This window comes from Littorina saxatilis, linkage group LG16 (genome assembly GCF_037325665.1).
Source record: "Littorina saxatilis isolate snail1 linkage group LG16, US_GU_Lsax_2.0, whole genome shotgun sequence".
NCBI lineage: Eukaryota > Metazoa > Mollusca > Gastropoda > Littorinimorpha > Littorinidae > Littorina > Littorina saxatilis.
The window spans coordinates 23,487,315-23,500,474 of record NC_090260.1 but is presented as its reverse complement, the minus strand read 5'-3'; the positions used below and the strand labels follow the sequence as shown (position 1 = coordinate 23,500,474).

Here is a 13,160-nt window from a genome sequence, read left to right as displayed (position 1 = left end):
TTGCAAGTTGAAACCACCCATCCCTCTCTTGCTTGATGGCAACTTTAAAGTTCTCCTTTTTCCCAACCGTTTTGTCCCAGCATATAACCACTTCATGTCCCTAATTGGCACTAGTTTCTGTGAGGACGTTAAGCTTAGGTTAACCAACCAACCAACCGTTTTGATACTACCCATGTATCATGTATGTTTCTGAACATTTTGTTTTTATTTGGTATTGGTTCATTTTGCTTTTTTTCATTTACAATGTATAATCTGTGAAAAAAAGGCCAAAACCAAATAACTTTTAGTTTCCGATGACAAGGTGTAGTGTATTTAACAAACAAAGTTTGATTGTAATGATTGCTTCCATTTTCTGTGCACCTCCCACCTCTACAACATGCATACACTTGATAGTCTTCAACTTCGACCTACGGCGATCGGTGGATAATTGAGACAGTACTAGCTCCGAGGAGCTTTCCAGGTTACCGAAAGACTTTGATTTTGATAACAATGTTGAAAAGGCTGTGAGCCCTTTTATCCTCAAGGAGAGAGACGGACACCGGCCCCTATAATGGGCTTTAATTGTAGCGTGTCAAAGTTCATTGCATCCTGATCAGCATATGAAACGTTTATCGCTTATTGTAGTTGTGTATAACTCATAGTAGTGGGAATAAGGTGACGCGCTAGTGTGAGTTTGTGTGTGAGTGTGTGTGTGTGTGTGTGTGTGTGTGTGTGTGTGTGTGTGTGTAGTGTGTGTGTGTGTGTGATTCGTATATATATATATATAGCAGTAACGGATGTTATTTGTGTTTGGACAATTACAAACATTTAATTCTTGTACACAGATTAAAGACAGTTTCACTTCCAGGTCAAATGTCTTAATGATGCAATACAAATAAAATACCCCCAAACTGTTCTGAAACGATCAATTTTCGTTTGAAATACTTCATTTCTTATGTAAGGAATACACACTGGCACACAGTCTTTTGTTGTCTTGGCTTGCGGCCTAAATCTGACACAACAAGGCTCGAAGAAGGGACATAATGCTTTATTTCATATATTAAAAAGAAATACATGTAGTGTCAACACTCAGTTGGCAGTAGGCCAGAGACATAGTAGGCAGTGGAAAGTTACTAAAAAGTGACCTAAGTTGAAAAGATGTGTATTTCTACTCCAGACATTATATATGGAGGCTCTGGTGTCACTAATATCAATGTGCTGTCTTTGCTTTGTTTAGCGACCAGCATCAAAGAGGCGCATCGAGGACTGCCTGGGAGAAGAGGACCACCAGGACAAAGAATGAAATCGATTGAATATGCTGTGCTGTTGCCCTGCTAAGCTGCGTGCATTTTTAATTTCTCCGCAACATAATAATATGCATGTTTTTGTTATGAAATAAAATTGTTGATCGTATCTTGAGTTTATGGTGTTACATGTAATAGTCCTTATGATCTGTGACTGAGTGTGAAAGTTGGTGTGTGTGCGTGGATACATTTACCAAAACCTACATTCACTCTCAACGTTGCATTCACGTCGAAATCAAACCAAACCACAACCACAACCAAAAAATCACGTTGTGTCGACGTGTAATTCACGTCAATTTTATCAGGAAAAATGCACCAAAACACAACTTTTACGTTGTGTCAACGTAGAATTCACGTAATTTTTGAGCTAAATTTTGACCTAAAATTTACGTTCCATTCACGTGGACATTACGTAAAAATGCAACGCAATTTCAACCAAACCACAACCACAACCAAAAATTCACGTTGTGACAACGTAAAATTCACGTAATGTTTTTACGAACAATCCACCTCCACCAATAATTCACGTTGCATTCACGTTGGTGTCACGTAAAATGCAACGTTGTTTTCCAACGTTATTCCCACGTGATTTCGTCCATACAAATCTACGTAAATAAACGTTGAAACGCAACGTAAACCCAACGTAACCCAACGTGAATATAACGTGAATACAACGTAAAATTGTTTGCTGGGTATAATCAACAAACACACAAACTAACTATAATCAACAAACACACAAACTAACTATAATCAACAAACACACAAACTGACTAATCAACAAACACACAAACTAACTATAATCAACAAACACACAAACTAACTATAATCAACAAACACACAAACTAACTATAATCAACAAACACACAAACTAACTATAATCAACAAACACACAAACTAACTATAATCAACAAACACACACACTAACTATAATCAACAAACACACTAACTATAATCAACAAACACACAAACTGACTATAATCAACAAACACACAAACTGACTATAATCAACAAACACACAAACTGACTATAATCAACAAACACACAAACTAACTATAATCAACAAACACACAAACTAACTATAATCAACAAACACACAAACTGACTATAATCAACAAACACACAAACTGACTATAATCAACAAACACACAAACTAACTATAATCAACAAACACACTAACTATAATCAACAAACACACAAACTAACTATAATCAACAAACACACAAACTGACTATAATCAACAAACACACACACTAACTATAATCAACAAACACACAAACTAACTATAATCAACAAACACACAAACTATAATCAACAAACACACACACTAGCTATAATCAACGAACACACAAACTATAATCAACAAACACACAAACTAACTATAATCAACGAACACACAAACTAACTATAATCAACAAACACACACACTAACTATAATCAACAAACACACAAACTGACTATAATCAACAAACACACAAACTAACTATAATCAACAAACACACAAACTAACTATAATCAACAAACACACAAACTAACTATAATCAACAAACACACAAACTGACTATAATCAACAAACACACAAACTAACTATAATCAACAAACACACAAACTAACTATAATCAACAAACACACAAACTGACTATAATCAACAAACACACTAACTATAATCAACAAACACACAAACTGACTATAATCAACAAACACACAAACTAACTATAATCAACAAACACACAAACTAACTATAATCAACAAACACACAAACTGACTATAATCAACAAACACACAAACTAACTATAATCAACAAACACACACACTAACTATAATCAACAAACACACACACTAACTATAATCAACAAACACACAAACTGACTATAATCAACAAACACACAAACTGACTATAATCAACAAACACACAAACTAACTATAATCAACAAACACACAAACTAACTATAATCAACAAACACACAAACTGACTATAATCAACAAACACACAAACTGACTATAATCAACAAACACACAAACTAACTATAATCAACAAACACACAAACTATAATCAACAAACACACACACTAGCTATAATCAACGAACACACAAACTAACTATAATCAACAAACACACACACTAACTATAATCAACAAACACACAAACTAACTATAATCAACAAACACACAAACTATAATCAACAAACACACACACTAGCTATAATCAACGAACACACAAACTATAATCAACAAACACACAAACTAACTATAATCAACAAACACACAAACTAACTATAATCAACAAACACACACACTAACTATAATCAACAAACACACAAACTGACTATAATCAACAAACACACAAACTAACTATAATCAACAAACACACAAACTAACTATAATCAACAAACACACAAACTAACTATAATCAACAAACACACTAACTAACTATAATCAACAAACACACAAACTGACTATAATCAACAAACACACAAACTGACTATAATCATTAAACACACAAACTGACTATAATCAACAAACACACACACTAACTATAATCAACAAACACACAAACTGACTATAATCAACAAACACACAAACTAACTATAATCAACAAACACACAAACTAACTATAATCAACAAACACACACACTAACTATAATCAACAAACACACAAACTAACTATAATCAACAAACACACAAACTAACTATAATCAACAAACACACAAACTGACTATAATCAACAAACACACAAACTGACTATAATCAACAAACACACAAACTAACTATAATCAACAAACACACAAACTGACTATAATCAACAAACACACAAACTAACTATAATCAACAATAACACAAACTGACTATAATCAACAAACACACAAACTGACTATAATCAACAAACACACAAACTAACTATAATCAACAAACACACAAACTAACTATAATCAACAAACACACACACTAACTATAATCAACAAACACACAAACTAACTATAATCAACAAACACACAAACTGACTATAATCAACAAACACACAAACTAACTATAATCAACAAACACACAAACTAACTATAATCAACAAACACACAAACTGACTATAATCAACAAACACACAAACTAACTATAATCAACAAACACACACACTAACTATAATCAACAAACACACAAACTAACTATAATCAACAAACACACAAACTAACTATAATCAACAAACACACAAACTGACTATAATCAACAAACACACAAACTGACTATAATCAACAAACACACAAACTGACTATAATCAACAAACACACAAACTGACTATAATCAACAAACACACAAACTAACTATAATCAACAAACACACAAACTGACTAATCAACAAACACACAAACTGACTAATCAACAAACACACAAACTAACTATAATCAACAAACACACAAACTGACTATAATCAACAAACACACAAACTAACTATAATCAACAAACACACAAACTAACTATAATCAACAAACACACAAACTGACTATAATCAACAAACACACAAACTGACTATAATCAACAAACACACAAACTGACTATAATCAACAAACACACAAACTAACTATAATCAACAAACACACAAACTAACTATAATCAACAAACACACAAACTGACTATAATCAACAAACACACAAACTAACTATAATCAACAAACACACAAACTGACTATAATCAACAAACACACACACTAACTATAATCAACAAACACACAAACTAACTAATCAACAAACACACAAACTAACTATAATCAACAAACACACAAACTAACTATAATCAACAAACACACAAACTATAATCAACAAACACACACACTAGCTATAATCAACACACAAACTAACTATAATCAACAAACACACAAACTAACTATAATCAACAAACACACAAAATGACTATAATCAACAAACACACAAACTAACTATAATCACCAAACACACAAACTAACTAATCAACAAACACACAAACTAACTATAATCAACAAACACACAAACTAACTATAATCAACAAACACACAAACTGACTATAATCAACAAACACACAAACTGACTATAATCAACAAACACACAAACTGACTATAATCAACAAACACACAAACTAACTATAATCAACAAACACACTAACTATAATCAACAAACACACAAACTGACTATAATCAACAAACACACAAACTGACTATAATCAACAAACACACAAACTGACTATAATCAACAAACACACAAACTGACTATAATCAACAAACACACACACTAACTATAATCAACAAACACACAAACTGACTATAATCAACAAACACACAAACTGACTATAATCAACAAACACACAAACTAACTATAATCAACAAACACACAAACTGACTATAATCAACAAACACACAAACTGACTATAATCAACAAACACACACACTAACTATAATCAACAAACACACAAACTAACTATAATCAACAAACACACAAACTGACTATAATCAACAAACACACAAACTGACTATAATCAACAAACACACAAACTGACTATAATCAACAAACACACAAACTGACTATAATCAACAAACACACAAACTAACTATAATCAACAAACACACACACTAGCTATAATCAACGAACACACAAACTAACTATAATCAACAAACACACACACTAACTATAATCAACAAACACACAAACTAACTATAATCAACAAACACACAAACTAACTATAATCAACAAACACACAAACTAACTATAATCAACAAACACACAAACTAACTATAATCAACAAACACACAAACTAACTATAATCAACAAACACACAAACTAACTATAATCAACAAACACACACACTAACTATAATCAACAAACACACAAACTGACTATAATCAACAAACACACAAACTGACTATAATCCACAAACACACACACTAACTATAATCAACAAACACACACACTAACTATAATCAACAAACACACAAACTGACTATAATCAACAAACACACAAACTAACTAATCAACAAACACACAAACTAACTATAATCAACAAACACACAAACTAACTATAATCAACAAACACACAAACTAACTATAATCAACAAACACACAAACTAACTATAATCAACAAACACACAAACTAACTATAATCAACAAACACACAAACTAACTATAATCAACAAACACACAAACTAACTATAATCAACAAACACACAAACTAACTAATCAACAAACACACAAACTAACTATAATCAACACACAAACTAACTATAATCAACAAACACACAAACTAACTATAATCAACAAACACACAAACTAACTATAATCAACACACAAACTAACTATAATCAACAAACACACAAACTAACTAATCAACAAACACACAAACTAACTATAATCAACAAACACACAAACTAACTATAATCAACACACAAACTAACTATAATCAACAAACACACAAACTAACTATAATCAACAAACACACAAACTAACTATAATCAACAAACACACAAACTAACTATAATCAACAAACACACAAACTAACTAATCAACAAACACACAAACTAACTATAATCAACAAACACACAAACTAACTATAATCAACAAACACACACACTAACTATAATCAACAAACACACAAACTAACTATAATCAACAAACAAACCTCACCGGTCTAAGGTATAGGACTCCATTCTTCACGTAGCTATTTTTAGCTTCAGGGGTGTACATTTGAAACTCATTGTGCTGCAGGAGAAAAAAACAAACAAGTTGCGTGAAGCGATACAAATACATTTAGTCATTCTGTCGGTTTCAAACCAAAAGAGCAACACTGAAACCAGTCATCATCGAGAGTACCTTTAGAAAGTCTCGGCTGGCCATATCCAAAGACCGAGACGGGTCGGGTCGTCTCCGCGAAGCATGCGAACATCGTTTTTACTTAACCTACTTTCTTTAATTCTGAGCACATTTTCAGGTTAAACATGACATATCTATATATGTTTTAAGTTAGGAGAAAATGGGGCATACAATGCATTCCGTTAAAAAAAATCTGTTTGTGAAAATTAATTTTAATGACAACATTAATGGGCAAACTAATAAACTAATTATTCAGCTTCCAAGCTGAAATGCACTCCATTAATCCGAAGTCAAAGATTCCTTGACAAAAATTTCAATAAAACAAAATCGGATATGACGCCATTAACGACATTTTGAAAATGTAAAAAAAAGTGTCTAGGGGTATCACCCGGGAGAATTCATAATGTAAAGGTTCATCAACAAATCGTCCAGTAGTTTTTTGTAGAGAAGCGTTGACGACCGTATTTCTCGCAAGAAACACGCCTCCAGTTGTCAAAGTGTACGGTCAATCAGCGTCATGTGTCTTTAAGTCATTAACCATTCCATCACCAAAAGTGGATGACGTCACTCACCCCAACTCCGTCAGCACTGACGTCATGTTTCCACTTGCTGCTGTCTATATGCCCGGAGCTGAAGTCATCATAAAACACCACTCGACCTGCCCTTCTCTGGCGTGAGTGCAAGGGTGGGGACACGGTCTGCGAAGTGTTTGCACCATCTGAAATATTTCATCATCCTCATCCTCATCCTCATCGTCATCATCATCATCATCATCATCATCATCATCATCATCATCATCATCATCATCATCATCATCATCATCATCATCATCATCATCATCGTCGTCATCATCATCATCATCATCATCATCATCATCATCATCATCGTCGTCATCATCGTCGTCATCATCATCCTCATCGTCGTCGTCATCATCATCATCATCATCATCATCATCATCATCATCATCGTCGTCATTGTGTGTGTGTGTGTGTGTGTGTGTGTGTGTGTGTGTGTGTGTGTGTGTGTGTCACGGTGTGTGTGTGTATGAGTGTGTGTGTGTGTGTGTGTGTGTGTGTGTGTGTGTGTGTGTGTGTGTGTGTGTTGTGGGGCAAAAGACTGTATACGGTAAAGAAAACTAAACAATTCAGGTATACAAAAACAAAAACATACATGATAATTCGAGGATCGAACACCAATAATTCCTCTCCACCAACAAGCTTACGTGCAAGTCTTGAATTTTAGTTCACTATATCTACCAGGTTCTCTTATATGCGAACACGTAGACAGACGCACACAAAGACACAGGCACAGACAGACAGACGGACAATCAGACACCCACACCCACACTAACACACAGACACATACACAAATACAGACATAGAAACACAAACACACACACACACACACACACACACACACACACTGACACGCACACACATACTCGCACAGACACAAATTACAGCCACCACCCCACACACACACACACCACCCACCCCCACTGACCTTTCTCATTCAGCAACAGTTGAGCATCTTCTCCCAGTCCAGTAGGAACAGCCTCTATGCCATAGGGAGCTTGTATGATAAACTGACCGGACAGCCAAATCAGGCACACCAACTTCATCCTGCTGGTGTTTTCCTCGCTTGTTCCGCCTCAACCAGATTCAATGTTTTCTTCGATATAATAGCTGAATGCAGTCTTTACACACAAGATTTCTCTTCACATTTGAGCAGGTATTCTCAGGTATCCTTATTTATATTTTTGTTAGCACTCCCGTTTTTGCTCCCTGGATTTATAAAAGAAACATGATAAAAAAGCAAACATTGTTTAGTTGTTGTTATCTTATGTTTTGACTTACATTATGTTGGTGCAACTGTTCTGGATTTTATGTGTGACCCTTTTTATATTTAGTCAAGTTTTGACTAAATATTTTAACATCGAGGGGGAATCGAAACGAGGGTCGTGGTGTATGTGCGTGCGTGTGTGCGTGCGTGCGTGTGTGTGTGTGTAGAGCGATTCAGACTAAACTACTGGACCGACCTTTATGAAATTTGACATGAGAGTTCCTGGGTATGAAATCCCCGAACGTTTTTTTAATTTTTTTGATAAATGTCTTTGATGACGTCATATCCGGCTTTTCGTGAAAGTTGAGGCGGCACTGTCACGCGTGGTTCAAATTTTGGTCAAGTAATCTTCGACGAAGCCCGGGGTTCGGTATTGCATTTCAGCTTGGTGGCTTAAAAATTAATTAATGACTTTGGTCATTAAAAATCGGAAAATTGTAAAAAAAAATAAAAATTTATAAAACGATCCAAATTTACGTTTATCTTATTCTCCATCATTTGCTGATTCCAAAAACATATAAATATGTTATATTCGGATTAAAAACAAGCTCTGAAAATTAAATATATAAAAATTATTATCAAAATTAAATTGTCCAAATCAATTTAAAAACACTTTCATCTTATTCCTTGTCGGTTCCTGATTCCAAAAACATACAGATATGATATGTTTGGATTAAAAACACGCTCAGAAAGTTAAAACAAAGAGAGGTACAGAAAAGCGTGCTATCCTTCTTAGCGCAACTACTACCCCGCTTTTCTTGTCAATTTCACTGCCTTTGCCATGAGCGGTGGCCTGACGATGCTACGAGTAAAATGGCATTGCGTTCAGTTTCATTCTGTGAGTTCGACAGCTACTTGACTAAATATTGTATTTTCGCCTTACGCGACTTGTCCTTCTTTTGTCGAGCGTGTTGGTGCGGTTTGTCTTGGTGGTGGTGTAATGCGAACCAAAAGTGCTAGAAGATAAGACGAAGGTTATTGTTATTGTTTTGACAACGTAAACCTGCCTAGATAGTACGTACATGTATAGTATCTTGCTCTGCGTGACTTGACATCTTATGTCCCTTTTCCGGTAACAATAACTAGAACCCGGTCTGTCTCTGTCTCTTTCGATCTCTCTCTGTCGCTCTGTTGATCTCTCTCTGTCTCTCTGTTGATCTCTCTCTGTCTCTCTCTTGATCTATATCTGTCTCTCTCTTTTGATCTCCCTCTGTCTCTCTCTTAATCTCTCTGTTGATCTATCTCTGTCTCTCTGTTGATCTCTCTCTGCCTCTTGATCTCTCTGTGTCTCTCTTTTGATCTCTCTGTGTCTCTCTGTTGATCTATCTCTGTCTCTCTATTGATCTATTCTGTCTCTTTGTCTGTCTCTCTCTTTATCTCTCTTGATCTCTCTCTGTCTCTCTCTGTAACTATGTCCCCGATTTTATGTCGTAGTTTTAGCTGGGACAGGTTGTAAGACTAGGCTTAAAATCTTTATCTTTCAGTGGTAAAGTTCGTACGTTTGTTCATTCTGTCTCTCCCCCTGTCTTTGTCTGTGTTTGTCTGTCTCTGTCTGTCTCTCTATCTCTCGCCCTGTATCTCTGTCTCTTGTCTGTCTATTTCTGTCTGCATCTTTCTCTCTGTTTGCCTGTCTTTCTCTTTTGGATATAATGATTTTTTTAGGCTACCAGCCCCCAGCTCTCCCCCACTGTGAGTTAGGATTTTGAGTTCATTAATTCGTGTCAAGATAAGAAAGTTGTAATGCACCCAACTGATATTTTACCGAGCTGAAGTACTGTTCATCAGATCGGTAGCAAGCACGCAACGTTCTTATCGAAGGCACTTTGACAGGAGACACATACACTGAGCACAACAATTTAAGAATATTTTTTCATGGGTATAGCCCAGATGTTAAACAGCATTTTTTTGGGTCAGAAAGATACGTGTATTTAAAGATCAGTCTTTTTTCTGCTCAAAAATGTGTTTCCTGGATCTGAGCAATATTTTGGTATGACATCACAGGTCCGCGACCACGCCTACCCTCACAAATGGTGTTTTTTGACGGCATGATTCACTTTCAACCTTCGAAACGGTGACTTAGACTGAATTATATATATATATATATATTTGTTTTTACATCAAAACGTTTATTTGGTGACTGACCTAACCGTTCATACAAATTTCGTTCAAATCTGCCGCGCAGTTAGGCTGATCCTGCGTGTAAAAGAGAGCGACCATAATCCTGGAAAACGGCAAAAAATCCATGGTGTTTTTGCTGGGTAGCCGCAGTTAATATGCAATAAATCTAAAACTACAAATAGCAGCCTCTCCAAACTTCACATAGCGATGACAAAGACTCGCATCTGCATACGTTCCAGTACTTAAAGCAAACAGAATCCAAGAATGGACGTTGTAACGGTTTTCCGTTAAAATTGTGTAAACGTTTGTAACGTCCCAGAAACAAATGTGACTGACTTGCACGCAACTTTTTACACGATGCCAAAAATGGCGCCATGACATGTGTGCCAAGTTTCATGATCGTTTAAAAAGAGGTGAAAAATGCTGTCCCTGGTGTCTTTCGCGCAACTTTTTTTAAAGGACATTTTCTTTTAAAAAATTTCCCGTTCTCCGATAGGATGCGCATAGCCTTCACGGATGATGCGAACAACTTGCTCAGTAGCAGTAGCAGAAAAGAACTGTTCACGTGTTTTGAACACAGCTGTGCTGTATAAGAAAGAAGTAAAGAAGACAAAGAATCAAAAATGTAGAAGAATGCAGACATGACGTCATATGATTAAAAAAATATGACGTCAGATGGAGGCAACACTGGTTTTTTCTCATCGTCGTCTTGATAATGGCGAGTCACAATCTGGCATTTGCTGTGACGAATTAGACAGTTGCAATGCTACGAAATGGAGCTATGGAGATGGACATCACCAGATTTTTAAGAGTCTGTAAGAGCATTGTCTCGAGGTCATAACGGCCTACTATATAGAGAACCGTTATTTTTTCGATATGACACAGAAATCTCTCTGTTGATCTATCTCTGTCTCGCTGTTGATCTCTCTCTGTCTCTTGATCTCTCTGTTGATCTATCTCTGTCTTTCTATTGATCTCTCTGTCTGTCTCCTTATCTCTCTTGATCTCTCTCTGTATGTCCCCGATTTTATGTCGTAGTTTTAGCTGGGACAGGTTGTAAGACTAGGCTTAAAATCTGTATCTTTCAGTGGTAAAGTTCGTTCGTTCGTTCGTTCATTCTGTCTCTCCCCCTGTCTTTGTCTCTGTCTGTCTGTCTCTCTATCTCTCGCCCTGTATCTCTGTCTCTTGTCTGTCTATTTCTGTCTGCATCTGTCTCTCTGTTTGCCTGTCTTTCTCTTTTAGATATGTTACAGTAAAATCTCGAAACTAGGAAATTTGCGAAATCCCTGAAAATTTCAGTAAATTTGTGAATTTCCTGTTTCACTCGGGGATTTCACGAATTTCCTAAAAATTCTAGGAAATTTGCGAATTTCCTGAAATGAGCATGCCATTTTTTCACAAATTTTACGGAACAGTGAAAAACGTTTCAGTAAATTTGTAACATTCTTAAAAAAATTAAAAAAGAGTCCGTTTTCTTTAGTTTACATTGTGATTTGGATAGATTTACTGTTAGAAAAAAAGAAGTTGATTTGAGAATGATTTGAACCGAACATCTTCAATTTTTGGGTCCGACACACTACCAACCCGCCAAGCCAGCCACATGAAAGGAAAGTGAAAATAAGTTTTAAGAAGTTTGTGGTGTTGGGATTACGAAAACTCATGTAAAAACAGCTCACACCTGAACTACCAAATCTGACAGACCATAAGCCTTTGCAGTTCAGTCCGCGTTTGGTTCATTTTGCTGATAGGCAGCCCAACAGGATGGCAGGCAATGCAGATGTTGAACTGAAGTTCACCACAGAACTTTTCAGACAACGTGAGGAAAATAAAACATATTGTTTAATCCCAAAGTCGGAATATAACAAGAGTGTGGAAGATGTCAAGACTGCACTGGCCGTGAACAACGCAACCAAAAGTCGACAGTGGCGAAGTGAGTTTATCTTTCTCTGTCGGTCTCTCTGTATGTCTATTGCTCTCTCTCTCTCTCTCTCTCTCTCTCTCTCTCTCTCTCTGTCTGTCTGTCTGTCTCTCTCCCTCTCTCAGGGAACCCAGGGAACACTGATAGTGATGTCACAGCCGCTGACAACCAGTCTGACG

General features: G+C 35.8%; 1 protein-coding gene across 1 annotated transcript in view; it reads right to left on the bottom strand.

Annotated features, from left to right (window-relative positions):
* LOC138950621 (beta-1,3-glucan-binding protein-like) overlaps positions 1 to 8,904 on the bottom strand; it is a 39,024-nt gene extending 30,120 nt beyond the window's left edge. The window contains exons 1-3 of the mRNA XM_070322328.1: positions 8,607 to 8,904; positions 7,676 to 7,821; positions 6,918 to 6,992 (exon numbers count right to left, since the gene is read on the bottom strand). Coding sequence (XP_070178429.1) covers positions 6,918 to 6,992; positions 7,676 to 7,821; positions 8,607 to 8,724 — 339 coding nt within the window. The 5' untranslated portion in view covers positions 8,725 to 8,904. The remainder of the gene's footprint in view (positions 1 to 6,917; positions 6,993 to 7,675; positions 7,822 to 8,606) is intronic.
* Between the last annotated feature and the right edge of the window lie 4,256 nt (positions 8,905 to 13,160).